The 18,986-nt window shown below is 38.6% G+C and overlaps 1 protein-coding gene across 9 annotated transcripts in view; it reads left to right on the top strand.

Moving 5' to 3' along the window:
- The window catches only part of ARHGAP12 (Rho GTPase activating protein 12), a 114,830-nt gene extending 103,846 nt beyond the window's left edge, over nt 1–10,984 (top strand). For all 9 annotated transcript variants that reach the window (XM_055147346.1, XM_055147347.1, XM_055147341.1 and 6 more), the window contains 7 exons: nt 747–846; nt 2,490–2,606; nt 5,073–5,171; nt 6,781–6,858; nt 6,959–7,093; nt 7,339–7,441; nt 8,542–10,984. In XM_055147346.1, coding sequence (XP_055003321.1) covers nt 747–846; nt 2,490–2,606; nt 5,073–5,171; nt 6,781–6,858; nt 6,959–7,093; nt 7,339–7,441; nt 8,542–8,716 — 807 coding nt within the window. In that variant the 3' untranslated portion in view covers nt 8,717–10,984. The remainder of the gene's footprint in view (nt 1–746; nt 847–2,489; nt 2,607–5,072; nt 5,172–6,780; nt 6,859–6,958; nt 7,094–7,338; nt 7,442–8,541) is intronic.
- Nucleotides 10,985–18,986: the final 8,002 nt, after the last annotated feature.

Here is an 18,986-nt window from a genome sequence, read left to right on the forward strand (position 1 = left end):
GCAGAATCTAGTCGTTTTTTTAAAACTTGTAAAAGTGATACCGCTTTGCCTTTTTATTATTTATTTTGATTTTTAGGACACACCCAGAGGTGCTCAGGGCTTAGTTCTGGCTCTGCACCCATGGTTCCTTCCTAGTGGGCTTGGGGGACTACATGGGGTGCCAGGGATTAAATCCAGGTCGGCCACATGCAAGGCAAATGGCCTCCACGCTGTACTATCGTTCCGGTCCCCCTATACCTTTTTTAGATGAACTGTAAGGTTTCTTTCAATTTCAGGCATACATAAGTTTGTGAGTTATGATTAACTCAGTGTTAATCATAACAGTGCCCAGTGTGTCTTTGCCTTTACCTACTTGCTTTTTCTTGTACTGTTGTCTCAGAATATAGCTTTATCATATTCTTCCACCATTTGTAGCTTGACCTTTTAAAACTTATTAGTTATATGCATTGATCAAAATGAAGCAAGGTAATTCATCATCAGAGAGAACTCATACCCTGTGAATTTGCAGATTTTGTCTATGAAATACAGAATTCCACTTAAGAGGGAAACAATATTTTTGTTAAGATTTACTAGCTATATTTGGCACACATACTATATACTTGGTATGTATGACTTACTGGTTTTAGAAAAATTCTTCTGGAAAAGAAATCCTTCTAGATAGTCACTGACTGGTTGTCTGATAATTGTGCTAGTACATCTTAAATGTGTCAGAAGTAATGCATGTTTGGGAAATCTCTATTCAATAGACAGAAACAGAAGAAGCATTTGAAGAAGAGCTACCAGATTCCCCAGGAATAGAAAAGCACGATAAAGAAAAGGACCATAAGGAGCCCAAAAAACTTCGTTGTAAGTTGTTTTTTATCTAGCATATAACTAATGCTTTGTGTAAACTTAACTCTCTTGTAGTTCACCAGAGTTTTAAAGAAAATACACAAAATAAGAAAACTACGTAGTGTGGGTATCTGTGTTTCACTGCTGTCCAATTTTAACCTCAATCTCTGTGTTCTGCGGCTGTCCTGATACTTCTGAGAGGAAAATGCTGCAATGCTCTTCTGTTGAGGTTCTCAGCAAGCCGGACTTTATTAGTTTACAAATGGAGAATTTCTACTTAAAGTCTTAGAATCTTCTGTTTTAAGAATTCAAAAATCGTAAGGTATAAGCAGCCCCAGTTTCCTACCAGACACCGGGCAGCCATCTCTGCCCTGGGAAATGTGTGGACACTCCTGCCCCAACTCCTGCCTGCCGAGGGCCGGAGTGGAAGCTGGTGTTACCACAGTAGCATTTTCGACGTGGAGCATTGTTGGAATCATATTTATAATAGGCCATGAACTATGGATTGAACTTTTTTTTTCTTTTTGGGTCATACGATGCGATGCACAGGGGTCACTCCTGGCTCTGCACTCAGGAATTACCTCTAGCGGTGCTCAGGGGACCATATGGGATGCCTGGAGTTGAACCTAGTCGGCCACATACAAGGCCAAGGCCCTACCCATTATGCTATCACTCCAAACCCTATGGATTGAACTTTGAACTCTGAACTCTGTTAAATCTATTTCAACAAATTCACACTTAGCAGAAAAAATTTTGACTTTCAAATGCATTAAATGATTAGAAAACCTATCCTGCTTCTATTGGCCCACATTCTTTGAGGTGGGCGGTCTATTACTGTGACTATTATAGCATAAATAATAAAAATAAATTATACTGATAACATTATTTAGGCTTTCTAAAATTATTTTAGAATTACTTGTATGTTTTATGTCTTTTTTTTTCCTTTGCTTTTCGTACTACACCCTGTGATGCTCGGGTTTACTTCTGCCTCTATGCTCAAGAATCACAGAATCACAGAGGGTTTGGAGGGGTCATATGCAGTGCTGGGGACTGAACCTGGTTAGCCTCACACAAGGCAAGCACCCTCCCTGCTGTACTGTCACTCTGACCCTGTTTTATGGATTTTTTTAAATGCTTTATGGATTTTTCTGGATTATCTTAATGTAATTAAAAATTTTGCATTATAAAACTGATGAGAGTCCAAGATAAATAGTAACACTTATGAAATAATGATTATAAATTAGAATATCTTAAGGAATGTCTTGGCACACACACCAAAGAAAGCTTGTTTGGTTTATCATTTTGGGTTTTTTGGTGTCTTTTTTGTTTTTTTGTTTTGTTTTTTTTGCTTTTTGGGTCACACCCGGCGATACTCAGGTGTTACTCCTGGCTTTGCACTTAGGAATCACTCCTGGTGGTGCTCAGGGGACCATATGGGATGCTGGGAATCAAACCCAGGTCGACTTTGTTTGTGCAAGGCATACAGTCCTTCCTGCTGTACTATCGACTTTGTGCAAGCCCTATCTGCTGTACTATCACTCCAGCCCCTAGTTTATCATTTTGAACTATGACTTTTGCATGTGAGATTAATCTTAGTGCTAGTTGGTAAAACTTACCAAAGAAAGTATGGGATACTTAATATCTTTTCTGTCTTTAAGCCATGAAAATGTCTAGTATAGATTCTTCTGAACAGAAAAAAACCAAGAAAAATTTAAAGAAGTTTCTTACTCGACGCCCCACTTTGCAAGCTGTTCGTGAAAAAGGTTATATTAAAGGTAGGTATGGTTGTTTATAATAATAAACTTGGACTATATTCAGAATTAATACATTTAAATTAAAAACAAAAAAATTCCAAACAGTGAAATGATTTCATTCTTTATTCATTAAAGTTATTAGGTTCAGTTATTAAAATACATTACGGTAATTAAATTTACTTTTTTAAATATTCATGAAAAGTTTAATTAAGGTATTAACAGAAACAAATAGATAACAAACCGTTTTTAGAAATCCTGACCCAGAGGCACTACCTGAATATGATAGGATGGGTAGAACAAATCAGAAGTTTTGAATAAATGGTCACTAATAAAACAGAAATAAAGAAGAAAAGAATCCATTTTATTCGAGTGTCTCTTCAGTTCTACATTTGTTACTTCATTTACAAGTACCGTGAAAAAGAGACTCTTTTCTAAAAAGGTATATAATATCTGTGTAGATACATTTACTTCTCATAAAGCTTTCTAATACATGATTTAAAACAGTGACATTTATTCAGAAATGCAGGTAAGGCAAAGGAAAATTACGGCATAGTATTTAACTGTATAGTCACTGTTTTTAAGCAGTACTGGCTTTAAAAAAGAGAATCAAAAAACCTTAATAATGTTTGCAGTCCACTGTTTTGCAAGTAAATGTGATATAAAATCTGCAATGATTATGCTGTGAAATGCAGCACATATTATATATTTGATTATGAAGCTTCTAAAAAAGATTATCACTGGAACATCTGTTTGCAAAGCATCTAAATTAAAATGTACAAAAGGGTTTCATTAAAAAGATACTTAAAACTTCTGGAAGAGTATGGCTAATTAAGTGATTCAAATTAGCAGCCTTATAACATTCCAGATAATGCATATAAATTTATCAGGGAGTTTAGAACCTTTTAAAACAAGCCTCCAAGATAAATGAATAGAAACTGCTGTTAATTTGTTCACCACACCTTTTCATTGAGAAATACAAACCTGTGCTTTCACTTCAAGCAACTTTTTTCCAATTATTTAGTACTAACATGGCAATTTGAAATATAGTATTGAAAGACTAATACCATTTGAAATATATTTTGTAAAATCAAGTATGAGCACATAATGAGCATGTACTGGCTTGCTTTGATTGTTTAATTATTCTAGTATTTACTGAGTGGTAGTAAATGAGTAAATGAGCCTGTGTTCTGAGTACCTGTTGGTGTTCAGGAATTATAGGGTCTCTATTTGCTAAAAAAAATGAGATGACAAAATAATTTTTATTTTGAAAACTTGTCATTAAAACTGTTTTAATCTGAATTTTTTTAAAAAGTAGATAAAAACCACAACTGTTGATACAAATCTAACAGTCACTAAATTTAGGCTGCATGTGGTCCCCTCAGCACCACCAGGGGTCTCTCCTGAGCACAGAGCCGGGAAGGGCTTCTGGATACACTGCCCAAATTAAATTTAAAAAATTATAAATAAATATAGGCATAATAATAGAATAGGGATAATTAATATGAAGGCTAACAGTAATGGAATTGTGACTGAAATGAAGCGAACTCAGCTAGAATGGGCAGAGGATTTTTTTGAGGAGGTGATGTTTCTCACCAGGAGCGAGAGCTCTGCCATGGCACCGTCTTCCTAGAAGCCTCCACGTCATGAGAGCGAAATGGAGAAAGAAGCAGATGCACACCCTGAAGAGCCAAAGATGAAAGAGGAGGCAGAAGTCCAAGAAAAGTGCTGGATTCTGCACCACGCGAGACCGTAGGAACAGAAGGAAGAAGTGGCAGAGATGGGGGACTTCGGTACATACTAACACGTATGCTGTCTAGAACTCGTCCTGCTGGATCTGGAGCACATCATCATCTGATCACCACTACTACCTTTGAGAGACAGACCCTCGGTGCTACCCTCAGAACAGTCTCTTCCAGTCCTTTGTCTGAGACCTCGAATTCTAAACTAATTCTATTCTTGACTGGCTGAATGTAATGTGTCCAATGAATCATCCCTTCTGTCTTGGCTGGAAAAAAAAAAAAAAAGACCAGGGGTAATAGGGAGAAGCTAAAAATGGGGTAAGATTGGTATCTGCAAAAGGAGTAAGGAGAAAAAGACTGTTTTGCAAGAATGAGTTGAAGTGTTCATGCAGTCCAGTAATACAGGAACATTTTGAAATGAAGTAGAAAGGATCTGCACAATGTAAAGTGCTTAAGGTGCAGATATTTTTGCCTGCTTAGTCCTCAGTGCGTGGGTGCACCTTTTGGTGTTTGTGTTAGGATCACACCCAGTGTGGTGGGGACTACTCCTGGCTCAGTGCTTGGTGACCACTCCCAGCTCAGGGACCACCTTGGAGCTATCTCCCTGTCTCCTTGGGTATACTGTTTATCTTCTACTGTACAATCATTGTTTTAGCCATTTTGTGAATAAAATTTTAGCAAGGTGGTTCATTTTTTAAAATAAATCGAGGGGAGGGGCAAAAAATAAAATAAAATCAATCTCTTTCAGATCAGGTATTTGGATGCAATCTTGCTAATCTGTGTCAGAGAGAGAACAGCACAGTGCCAAAATTTGTGAAGTTATGCATTGAACATGTTGAAGAAAACGGTAAGAAAACTAAAATTTAATATTAAGAATTTTAATATTTAAATATAATATTTAATTTTAACATTAATTAACCCTTTCTCGTACCAGTAGAAATCAAGGATTTTTATGACTAAGAGTAGTCATAAAAGCGGTCAGATGTTGACACAGAGCCATCTTATTTGCAAAGAAAGTTATGTTTGTGTTCGTTTCAGGTTAAGACCTTTGCAGGCATCTATTCAAAATTCATTAATTATCGTTGATTAAACTTATGGTCTTCTTTGAAGCCATTTTGAAATGGCATTTGCTTGAAGTGAAGGATGTGGTGATTGTGAAAGTGAGTTATGGAATTATTCAGCCGTGTAGAAGACAGGAAATTTTGTTACTTCATCTCTAATAAAAACGAGATGACATAACTTAAATCTCAACTGTGAAGTGTCTAAAATCCTCTTAATGCCACTATTTTCTTTAGAAAACTAATTTTTATTTTTAATTTTAACATATTTACAGTATTTTCTCTAGTTTTGTATGAATGAATATGATTGCAATCACATTACCTTTACCTGCATATCATCCAAAACATTTCATAAAATTAGACCATTTGTATAGTTTGTCATTTCCTCCAACCAGATACTTCTTGCCTTTTGACTCATTGTCAGAAGGATAGTAGCAACACCAAGCTACATATCTTTATTAAAAATTTGTTGAATGATACATTAGATACTTTATTGTTACAGCATTATCATTTAATGAATATTTTATGACTTTCAAATGATGATATTCTATGTATGAAAGAAATCAAACTACAAAGTATCCATTGTTATTTTAGTTGATAGGCAAGTGTATTATAAACCCTTCAAGTGACGACAAGCACTTTTTTGTTCTTGGACCACGCAGGCATCGGTGGTGTCTGGGTATGAGGGCAGGAGGTGCCGCGTGCAGAGGAGCCACTTGCCCCGAGCCTCCTCGCTGGCCAAATGACATACTTGAAGGGGTGCTTTCATATCTGCTTTTACATTGTGAAATTATGTGCAAAAATGGATTGGCCTGATTTTATTTTTTTATCTTTTATTTTTGAAGTAAAAACAGATTTTATTTGGAGGTTTTAGTAAGGGGAAGGAGGAAGAGAAAGTGAGAGAGAGCAACATGCTGAAGAGAGGACACGGGCTTCTCCGAAGGTGGAGAGAGCCCCTATACACATCCCAACATTAGACAGGAAAGCGCACATCTCCAGAGGGGAGGTGGGGGCGACACATGAGCTCGGCCCTGTGGGCACAAGCAGCGCGTGGGCTCAGGCAGCATATATGCCTTGGACTGATTTTACGTATTACCTTCCTTTACTCTAGGAGCTATCCCCATTTTGTCTTAAAATTTTAGCATTCCAAATTTAATGAAATGATTCCCTTGAGATGAGCCACAGTTTACTTGATACAGTAGAATCATTGCTGTTTAGTTAACAAAACAAAGTGAATCTCCAACTTTCTTCTTCCTGCCAAGCCTGAATAAAAAGACATTTAGAGGAAAGGGTACTTGCCAATTTGATTATAGGTTGATGTTAATAAGCATGAAACGTGCATGCATGATTAGAAGCGGCAAACAAATATGTTGAACATAACAACATTATTTGTCTCAGGTTTGGATGTCGATGGGATTTACAGAGTAAGTGGTAACCTCGCAGTGATCCAGAAGCTTCGGTTCGCCGTTAATCATGGTAAGTTCATATTCACTGTTCAGTCCAGGATAGTAACTCATAACTATTCCAGTTGATTTAAAGTAAGTTTAAAAAATGTTTTGTTGCCACTGTTTTTCAGATGAGAAATTGGACTTGAATGATAGTAAATGGGAAGATATCCATGTCATCACTGGAGCCCTCAAAATGTTTTTTCGAGAACTACCAGAGCCTCTTTTTACATTTAGTCATTTTAATGATTTTGTTAATGCAATTAGTAAGTATGTAATTCCGTACGGTGTTTGTTTTTTCCTAGATTGAAAAAAAAAATGATTTTCAAATCCTTTGCACAGATGAAACTACTTGTTTGAAACAAGTGTTTTCAAGGGATTGTTTTACTTCAGAAAATTTTAGTATGACCACCAGATGTCACTGTGTATTACCAAATATGTGTGTTCCCAGACTATGTCACTACTTTCAGTTTCTTGCAAAATCTCTAGTTGTTACCCTTTCTTCCTCCAGAACAAGAACCAAGACAGCGAGTTGCTGCTGTTAAGGACCTAATCAAACAGTTGCCAAAGCCAAATCAAGATACCATGCAGATTCTGTTCAGGCATCTCAAAAGGTGAGGATCTTACAGAAAAATGAATCAGTACCCAAAATTAAAAAAAAAAAAAAAAGACCATACACATGCTGTCTCTTTATGTTGGAAAGGACACTCAGATCTTACGAGTTTTTGTCCCTCATTGATCTGATGGCCTGGTTAGTACATTAATGTCAGTTTTATACTCAAAGCATTTCTGTAATGTCTAATAGGTAGTCCTAGTTAAAAATAAATGTTGCAGGGTGCTGGAGTGATACAACAGTGGGTAAGGCATTTGCTTTTCATGCAACCAACCCACGCTAATCCCTGGCACCCCAAGTGGTCCTCCAAGCCTACCAGAATTGATCCTTTAGCACAAAACCAGCAGTAATCCCTAAGCACTGCCTGGTATGGCCCCAAAACAAAACAAATTGTTGCAAAAGGTGATATTGGCTGTTAAATGAGAAACATCAAATTACTTTAAAATAAAGCCATCATGGCTAAATTACTACATAGCTATTTTAATAACTATTTTTTTTCCTTCAGCCAGAATAAAACTGGAATACTAAAATTATCCCAGTGAGAGCATGTATGTGTGTGTGTGTGTGTTTGTGTACACACATCTATATCACAAAGTGAGTGGAATAGAAAGTTTAAATTTCTGTACACTGATGAATTCTCCCTGTTATGTTATAGGGTAATCATTGGTAGTTCGAGTGTGCCTTTGATTTAAGTTTTTCTAAAGAACTAATACAGAATATCTCACATATGAAGTTTGTTAGAATATGTGTAATTATACCTTTCATCTCTGTTTATACAGAAAAAAGCTCAGGTGCTGGAGAGATAGTACAGTTAGGTGAGGGTCTTGCTTTACTCATGGTCAACCTGGGTTTGATCCCAGCATCCCAAACCCAGCTAGGAATAAGCCTTAGAAACTTCTTGATGTTTCCAAAAACAAAGCAATATAATAATAAAATTAAAATTCAATGGCATTTAGACTGAATTTTACTTGGTACAGTTGATATGTAGCTTAGGAAAATGAACATTATTTTTTTCCTTCTAAACACTCACTTTTCTGTTTCTAATACAATTTAAAATTTTCCCTGTTTTCATTTCCTTTTTAACTATTTCTTCTCCTTCAGAGTTATAGAAAATGGAGAAAAGAACCGAATGACTTATCAGAGTATAGCCATTGTTTTTGGGCCTACTCTCTTAAAGCCAGAGAAGGAGACTGGGAATATAGCAGTTCATACTGTCTACCAGAATCAGATTGTAGAATTAATCCTGCTGGAAATAAGCTCCATCTTCGGACGCTGACACCTGCTGAAGATGTTCTGTGGAACAGAAGCTGGATTCCATCAGATTTCTTCATATCCTTATTCGTGATGTTTTTTTCATTTTTGGACCAAGCAGTGACTGTTTGATTTTTTGCACTTTTTTTTTGAGGGATAAGGTGGGAACGGGAGAGTCAAGATGTGTATTGCGCCCTCATATTTGCTGCTTTGTTGGAAGATGATATCACTGTGTGTGATTCTAAATTAATTTTATCCTGAATGTTTGCATTTCATACTCTGAATTTCAGTAAAAATCGAAACTTGTCCTTTTGACCAGTCATAAACACTGGATAATTTGATAAGAAAGCTCTGTCAGTAAGAAAGCTATGGCTTGGGTTTTTGTTTTTCTTTTCCCTCAAACTGGATAATGTAGAATTTCTTCTCATGATTCATTAGGTTCACCACATAATAGAACAATACGTAGTATCAGTTATATTAAAAACGCTCTTGGGCATTTGAAAAAAAAATGAAGTCTATCTGTTTCGAAACCTGTGTATTTCTTTTTCAGGGTTTCTGCATGCAGTGGCAGTCTGAGTGCTAAATTCGTTAGAACCCAGATAGAATCCCTTGATGAAGGCTTTGCTTCCGTGCTGCGTAGCATCCTCATTGGATATCTTAGTTGCTTGTTCAAGCAGCACACTAATGTTACTTAAAACACTGTGATATGCTGGGGTTTAATTTAGCATAAGTCCGTTCAGGGTACTTTGGGGTTGTCTGTGCCACACTGATCCTTGTAGCTAACAACCCCGATTATATCTAGTGCCATACTGAGTTCTTGGTATGACCCTGTGGAAACAGACTTTATTTTATGTAAATACAGGCTAAAGACAATGTCTTTTAGCTTATGTGTATAATTGTGTTGTATAGTCTCAGAGTACATTCTAATCCTACATTTCTAATCACAATACTGGTAATCTTTTCCGTGAATATTAGGTTTCCTCCAGAAATAGGCCGTTATTTGAGAAAGTTAACTGTGCACTTTTAGATTTTAATTACATTTACAGGCAAATCACTGTAATACAAATGGTACTGGAAAAATACCAAGTAGATTTGCTAAATGGTAAATGCACTACGAGGGGAACCTTTTAGGTTATTTAATATGTACAGAATACATTAGAAAAAATTTATTACAGAATTCTAACTGTGGTATGAATAGTGGAAACCCATATGCAAATTAGATAGATGTCAGATGGAAAATGACATTACCAAATTTGAGAATTTCTTTTTACATTACTAATGTAGATTGATTTGTATAATAAAACAGGGTCTGGAAGGTTTTGTTACAGAGAGCATGGTCGTCTGTTGGAGATTTTTTTTAATGTATTTTTCTAGATTAACTGCTGTATATGAAATGTCTAATCTGAATAAAGAAAACTATAAGAGGTTTAGAGATTCTTTTCCATTGGAAATGTGCATTTTGGTTTCTCATTTTGTTTTTTGATTTTGCGTTTACCAGCATATTCTTATACCTCACTTAAAAAAAAATCAACTGAATCCAATATTTTCTGTGGCAAATACATTTTCCTCATTTCACACCTTCTCTACTCCCTGCTATGTCAACAACCTTCACCACCCTTTCCCTACTTCTTATTTCTTCATCAGTTTTTCAAAATGAATGATTTGTAACTAAAACTTCTTTTTCTTAGAGTTGTATTTATGATTTACAGATTGACTTCACGGGAACAAATGATTTTTTATATGATCTGTCTAAAAGCCTCTCACGTAAGTTTTGTGATAAAAGTGTTGTTGGTTATTGTGGCTCTTATTTAATTGTTAACAAATGAAGCTACTTGACAACAATGGGAAAGCAGATTGTTTTGGGCAGGGAGTAAAAGTCCCCAAATTAGGATGTTTATATTTGCCTAAGGGTGACCTTAATGCTACACTATGCTTATGACTGGACTAGAATGTGATTGTATACCAGGAAAATAATTAGATTCAAATCAGTGATTTTTTTTTTTCTGTTGGTAGTTAATGGACATACCGAAGTTTAAATTTGTCCTGTGTTTCTTGTTTCAAGGTACATGTTTGTGTATGTGAAGTCTTGAATGTTGTATAAGTCTACAGCTAATCAGTTTATTATAATATTGTATGTGTGGTGAGATTAATGTCTTGTGTTTTCTTTATTTGTGAATTAAAAATTCTCACTTTTTTTTGTAATAACAAAACCAGTAATATTTTCGTGTCTTGACAGCTTGATTTTTAGTAGAAAATATATTAAAGACTAAAATAAATTGTCAGTGAAAGCTTATTTACTTCTAGGCCTTCTTTCAGAATGTCCACTAAGCGGTAGCTGAAAATTATAAGAAAAATTACATTTAATCATTATATTTTAGTTCAAAGGAGCATGCTTATTTAAAATTGCTAACAGTAAGAAATTTTACCATTGACTCTGGAATAACTTAATTATGAAGTATCTAAAAACATGTTATTTTTCAAAGAGGTAAGTTTATAGACTTTTTCTTTTACTCTCTTCTTTGGGGCCTCCTAAAGGGGGGTGCTCCAAGTGTTGCTGAAGACGCTCTGGGGGCCCCTCATGCAGTCAGCCAACTGGGGGGCAGTTTGTTGCTAGGGTCTGAGGATGTGGTGCTGCTCGTGTCCTGCAGTGCATGTCTGGGTGCTCAGGGACCATAAGGTTTGGGGGATCTGATTGGAGCCAGCTGCACGCAAGTGCCTTAACCCCTGTGCTAATCTCTCTGGCCCCTAGATTTTTGTTTGTTTTGTTTTATGTAAAACACAACTGTTGAATAATTCAGCCAAATTCCGGATCCAAGCAGATATTAAATACACGTACACATATGTATGTATATGTAGATATGTGTAGCCATATCATTGCTTACATTCAAACAAAATCCACTTATAATAATGGCGGATATCTGGAGTCCTTAATGCTATTTTAGTCTCATCTCATTTTATTAGCCCACAATATTAGTATTAAGATGGTAAAAGGGATGTAATGAATAGCAGTAGAGTACTTCTCTTGCATGTGTTAAACCTTTGGTTTGATCCCTGGTACCAGACACATATGCACAAAAGGATAACAATTGGAAGAAAAAAAGTTATTCTATGATCTGCCAAGAGGTTTATTTTTTTCCTCCAGCTCATAGGAAAAGCATCTAATTAATTATTTAAAGTGAACATGTCATTTCTCATGACATTGATTTCTCCAACATCTTTAAGCATTTGAAAATACAGAGAGGACTCTCCATGTTTTAGTAAAGAGGAAAATTAAAAGATGAACATCACAACGTCACACTCACACTGGTCAGATTTTTAAGTATTGCATCTCTGTGGAGTTTGCTCCTTTCTGAACTCCAGCCATCAGCCCTAACTGTTTTACAGAAAGCATTTCCTAGTGCAACACTAAGGAAGGTGTTCAATAGGACTTAAGCCTCTCTCTTACTAGTGTTGGAGGTGGAACATAGTTGTTTTTTTTAGACAGAATTCTTATACAACTGATACAGTCCTACTAAATGCACCTTTAGTTTGAGACACCCCTCCAGCTCCCCATGAAAGCAAACGGGGCTACAAAACAAAATCAGCAGTCCTAAAAATAATGGTGTATTAGAATCTATTGAAAATTCACAAGCTGTAAACTCCGGCCAAGCAGTCAGACTTAGTATTCTGGAGAGGGGGGAGGTTCAGAATGCCTAATGAGACTTTCTGTAACTACTAAAGACTCAGGAGTTCTCCTCAAGAATCTCAATTAGTCTTCTCAACTGAAGTTTTGTGGACCGGTGGTGGCGGTAAATATATTCAGCTGGATCGAGCTTTTACAAATTAGCTTTATGTGAATATGGCACTTAAATGAACTCTTTCATTTCCTTCGTTGCTTCCCTTCTCCCACAGGGGGGAAAAAAAAAGGAAAAAAGAAAAAGCACTTTTATGCTACTCATAAACAGAGCACTTGTAGAACAAGATCACTGATGAGCAAACAACTTTTCATACATACTCAGAAAAGAATGGCTTCGTAGGTCTGCACCCCTCCCCTTATTTTATTTCCTCTGTCAAGGTTTTCAGAAAAGCAATCTTTGTTTAAATTTTTATTATTATTGATGCTGGTAGCCAGATCTTTCGGACAGCTGGTCATTGTGGTTCACACTCAGAGTAGCACTAGTAGCACGAGAAACGGTGGAATCCACAGTGCCGCCAGAATGATAAGTGATGGTGTGGTCGTGCACACCCCCAGGCCCACTATCAGGCCAGAATGATAAGTGATGGTGTGGTCGTGCACACCCCCAGGCCCACTATCAGGCCAGAATGATAAGTGATGGTGTGGTCGTGCACACCCCCAGGCCCACTATCAGGGCAGGTGAAAACTCAGCTCAGATTTCAAGGTCTCTTCTTCTCCTGGGCGTTTGGGCGAGGGGATGTGGAGGACTCCTAAGCAGTGCTCACGGGAGCCCTGTTAGTAATTATTGGCTACAAAATTGGGCCTCATTCAAGGGCCTCATTATGTGCCTTAACCTATATATTCAATCTCCAGTTTCCTCTCCTGGGCATTTAAAAAAAAAGAAACTATTTTGGCAGGCAAACTGGGAAATCTTAGACACTTAAGTTAACTGAGTCTCCCAGATGAGAAAGCAGGACAGGGCCAATTAGGACCCTTAGCATCCCTTCTTTTTCATAGGCCCTGGATGTTCGTGAATGACTAAAGCCATATGCCCAGTTAGTAGCACTGCACGATTATTCTGGAACCAAAGAAAAAAATATTTCTATTAGTTACACTTGCTATTTAAAGTCTGTGATAAATTTAAATAAAGCCTGGTGAGTTCAAATAATGCCATTTAATGAAGAGGCAGGTTACTTGAATTCTATTGGAGGCATTTGTTTTTAAGCCAAGTTAATTTTTGTGAAACTGAAACTTAAATGTTTCAAACATATACCTGTACAAGTCAGTCTTTCTATTAGTGCCTCTTAATTTTAGAGGAAACAAACTATTTCTCTCTTCCTCCTGTCAGATAATCAGACTTTCGTGGCTCCATTGCTCCCCAATGACATTCCTGGACAGGCCCCTGTGTACATTCATCTCTAATATAAATTTCTGCTCTCCTCTGTGTTCTAATATTGTGCTGCCCAGTATTGTCACCAGCCACATGTGGCAATTTAACATTGAAACTTAAAAGTCTAGTTGGTGACACCAGCCACCATTCACTTGTTCAATAGTGTAATAGTGCCCATTGGGCTTGCAGAGATCTAGAACATTTCCATCGCAGAAATTTGTACTGGACAGCACTATTCAAGTAGGTCGGGTATGAGGGAAAAACATTTGCAGGATAAAAAGAGTCTTAAAATGTGACCAAAGGCATATAAGTGGATCAATATGGAAAGTATCATGCTAAGTGAAATGAGTCAGAAAGAGAGGGACAGACAGAAAGATTGCACTCATCTGTGGAATATAAAATAACAGAGTAGGAGACTTAACACCCGAGAATAATAGTATATAATACCAGGAGGTTGGCTCCATGGCTTGGAAGCTGGCTTCACATGCTGGGGGAAAGGCAGCCCGGATAGAGAAGGGAACATCAAGTAAAATATGGTTGGAGATCCTGCGCAGGAAGGGAGATGCGTGCTGAAAGTAGACTAGAGACTGAATACGATGGCCACTCAATACCCCTATCGCAAACCGCAACACCCCAAAAGAGAGAGAACAAAATGGAATACCGTGCCACAGAGGCAGGGTAGGGTGGGGTGGGGGGACAGGATTGGAGGGTGGGAGGGATACTGGGTTCATTGGTGGTGGAGAATGGACACTGGTGGAGGGGTGGGTTTTCAAACATTGTATGAGGGAAACACAAGCACGAAAATGGGTAAATTTGTAACTGTACCCTCACGGTGACTCACTAATTAAAAATAAATAAATAAATTTAAAAAAAATGTGACCAAAGGTATTAAGTAACTTTCCAGAATTCTTTCTCATCCTAGTCTCAAGAAATCACTATGGAAGAGTTTAAAATGTAAAATAGCACCTTGACAACAGATGTGTTGGTATTTGACCTATTATGGGCTCATACTGGGGGCTTACAGAGTGGAAAATTATTTGATTTCCAGTACGACTCTATCAAAATGCTTCAAGTTTGGAGAAAACCCTTTTTAGAAACTGTTAGTGTCCATTGACATTGTTCTCCGGAAATTCCAGTAATGTACTGTGAGATCATTAATATTTCTAAGGTTTATGGCAGTATTTTTACATATATATGTATGTATATATATATATATATATATATATATATATTTGGGGTTCTATACTTTGGTGGGAAAGAATTTTGTGAAATGAAGCTTTAGAATCTGTGTCTCTCTTTAAATGATTTTAACTAGATCTTTCTCTGGAAATCCAAGCTACTTCACCCTGATGTTTACTTCTGTTTTTTAATAATGACATATTAGAAATAGTGAAGTCCTCGAAGAACATGCAAACAAAATTTCCCTATAAATGGGAACTGAAATTGAGCCCACAGGGAAATTGCCGGAGTCTCAAAGCCCAGTGAAGCTGCACATAATTTCACCATATACTTTCTATGAAGTATGAACAGTGTACATAGTAATTAGCATTTCCTGTTTTCATTATTCCTTGGTCTATGGAAGGGTCCTGCTCCACATGTATTTAGAGCAGGTGATTCTCTGCATCATCAACATAATGCTCTGAAGAAGTTTAATGATGCATTTTCAATTCTGTTTATAAAGGTTAACATTAACATAAGCATCCTAAAAGTTCTAGATAAGAAACTCAGTAGTTTCTCCAGTCCCCACCCGTTAATAAAATGCTTTGTTTAGACTTAAACAGTGTAGGTAGGGAAAGTTGCTATCCATTGAAATCCCTCAAGCTCTGTTAAAAATCATCCCAGAGACTCACAGGTGAGGGAACTTGTTATTGAGTAAAATTATCCTACATCTCATTAAGTACATTGAAACATGAAAGGCTTTTAGCGGGAGCAGGAGAGGAGGAACCACATTCAATGGCTCTCGGGGCTCTGTACTCAGGGAGCACTCCTGACGAGCTCTGGGGACCATATGGGGTGCCAGGGATTGAACTGTGTTGGCTTCATACAAGGCAAGTGCCCTACCCACTGTACTACAGAACTGGGTCTGTTAGAAAGTTTCTGATTGCTCATCTTACGACTGTCCTCTCTGATGCTGCCCCTGCTTCTGACTATTATATAGGCCTGAAATTGCCAATAATAATAATAATAATAATACTGGCTGATTCTTAATACCACTTTTGTGAATGCCTGTAGCTTATTCAGTGGACACTAAGTGGTTCTGCAGAGTCAGCATAGGGCAAGATGAAATGGTTCTTTGGAAAGGGGTGGCCGGAGGACATTCTTGGCAGTGTTCAAGGCTTACTCCTGGTTCTGTGCTCAGAGATCACTTTTTTTTTTTTAATTTTTTGCTTTTTGGGTCACACCTGGTGATGCACAGGGGTTACTCCTAGCTTTGCACTCAGGAATTACTTCTGACAGTGCTCAGGGGACCATATACAATGCTGGGAATTGAACCTGGGCCGGGCGCATGCAAAGAAAACACCCTACCCGCTGTGCTATCGCTCCAGCCTCTGAGAGATCACTCTTGGTAGTGCTCCAGGAGTGTATGTAGAGCCAGGGATTGAACCCTGGTCAGCTGTGTACAAGGCAAGAGCCCTAGCCGCTGTCCTATCTCTCCAGCACAAATTTCTCTTTCAAATAATAGGTAGCACTGAAACATCTCCGAGTATGCGGTTGGGAAGAGGGTTTCATGTAAACCTACCCAGATTGCCTTTACTAATTCAAAAATTATGTGTTTGTCATAGATGTTTAATAGTGTTGATTTCTGGCACTGTAACAGGGAACAAAACCATCTGCCCACATGTTGGCAGCCAGGGGCGCGTTAGTGCAGTAACTGGCTCACCTGCATCTCGGCCACCCGTGTTAAGAGACTACTCAGTTTGGTCACCTCCTTAGTAGTGTCCTCGTTAGCTGCTCCTGCGGTGATCGTGGCAGTCTACTGAGATGAAGTGAAGATTCACTACTAAATAACTGCATAGCATATGTTAAAATTGACCATTGCTTAAAAAATTTGGGGGCGGGGGGTGGTGGTGCCACACCTGGCTATGCTCAAGGGTTACTCTGGCTCTTCACTCAGTCATCACTCCTGGCAGTGCTCAGGAGAACATATGGGGTGCTGAGGATTGAGCCCAGGTCAGCCTTGTGCAAGGCAAGCACCCTACCCGCTGTGTTACCACGCCAGCCCTAGAAATTGACAAAATTCTTGAGTGGAGGAAGTTTGGTCAATAAATACTAGAAATGCTGAGAGCTTTTAGGAAGGATGGTTTAAACAGATGAGACCTAGTTTATTAAAACTTTTAATTTTTTCTTCCCTGTTTATTAAGGTATCATCTCTGGTTTTAAACAGCAGCTGGGTTCTGGCGTCAAGTTCTGGCATAAAGCAATCAAATGTGAAGGGGAACATCCTCAGCTGAAGTATCAGAAAAAGCATGGATTTGGGCTGGAGAGATAGCACAGCGGGTAGGGCGTTTGCCTTGCACGCGGCCGACCCGGGTTCAAATCCCAGCATCCCATATGGTCCCCTGAGCACCGCCAGGGGTGGTTCCTGAGTGCAGAGCCAGGAGTAACCCCTGTGCATCGCCAGGTGTGACCCAAAAAAGCAAAAAAAAAAAAAAAGCATGGATTTAACACAAGTGGTGGTCACTCGGGCACTCTATATCCTATTTTCAGTTACTGAAATTAAATACACAGGGTTCTGGGGAGATGGCAACGGCACCTGCATTAGATTCCCATGTGAAAATTACTACAGAGTAACATTCATAGCAACACTAGGTGACCAGGTGAACTCTTCACAGTCCCTGAAAGTGGGAACAAACACCAATAGCTCTTAAGTGCCACAGTGATGCTGGTATTTGCAAGAGGCACCGGAAGCACAGGGCAGATCTGAAGGGCCAAGAACAGGAGCCCAAGCATCAGGGCTCAGGGCTGACACTCTCCCCCAGGACTGCTCAAGGCCGATTGCTAGCACAGCGTTAGAACCAGGGAGATGAGACAGTAGACCAGTCTCCAAGGCAGCGTTTCTCAGCCTTTCCCCACAGTGGCCTCTCCCAACCTTGTTTCTTTCCTATGACTACCCTTGCCCTACCAGTTGAAGCCTCACCCTTCAACACACACCTGTGGTCTCTTGCTCTTGTACCTGATGTATGTGATTGTCACCTGGGAATATGCAAGGAACTCACTGATGGCCGTATGGAGCTGATTGGGAAGTGCTCGTCTAGAACAGTGTTTTTTTTTTTTTTTTATTTCTTGTAACAAAGGTTTAAGATCAGTGATCAACGAAGAAATCCAGAGAGATCTCTTTGCTTTTGTTTTAAACACAATGTGAAAACACAAGAATCTGATCTATGGAGTTAACAAATCTTTACAGAACGCTGTTTCCAAAAGTAATGAACAGTTAATTTCCATAAAAAGGAGCAACATAATAGCATCCAGGCCCATTCTTTATAAAGTGATAAGAAAAACAGTGGGCAAGTTATATCCTGTAGAAAGTGGACACTCGGTACAAAATGAGCTGATTTTGAGTGATAGGGGAGGAAAATATGTGTCAAAATTGTAAGACCTGAAAAAGAAAAATGAAATCTCAAAATTGTAAATGGAAAAAGAACAGTGGATTAGGCAGAGGGACGCCTTAAACGACATGAAGGTGCTCATGGGGAGGTAACTCAGAGGCTGCCAAGGCACCGGTGCCATGCCCAGGGCCTGGGTTTGACCCCAGCACTGCATGCTCTCCTGAAATAAAAAGGGCCAAAGTGGGGTGGGTTGATTTTTCTTTTTTTAATTTGAATCAAAAATATTTTCTTCATAATTGCAATGTTGGAGGTTGGGGACATTGTCGCACTTGGTGGCAGTGTTCATGGTTGTGGTGCTTGCTGGGGCTCCGTGCTTTGTTGTGGTGTGGCGCTAAGTCCTGGAGCATCGCTTTTTATCCTGATCACAAGGGCAGTGCAGCTGCGATATCACAGCAAGTGTGGGCCTGGAACCAGGGATCAAACCCCAGGCTTGTGCCTGCGAGGCAGCTACTAACTGTATCACTTGGTTCCTTAGGGTCTACTTGAATTATTTTTTGATTTTTGAGTGGCCACACCCAGCAGTCCTCAGGGATTGCTCCCCACAGTGCTCAGAGGACTGTGTAGTGCTGGGGATTGAACCCAGGCCTCCTGCATGCAGAGTTTGTGCTCAGCCTCTTGAGGTCTCTCCAGTCCTACAGGGATT

The sequence above is a fragment of the Sorex araneus genome, chromosome 9 (genome assembly GCF_027595985.1).
Source record: "Sorex araneus isolate mSorAra2 chromosome 9, mSorAra2.pri, whole genome shotgun sequence".
NCBI classification, from domain to species: domain Eukaryota; kingdom Metazoa; phylum Chordata; class Mammalia; order Eulipotyphla; family Soricidae; genus Sorex; species Sorex araneus.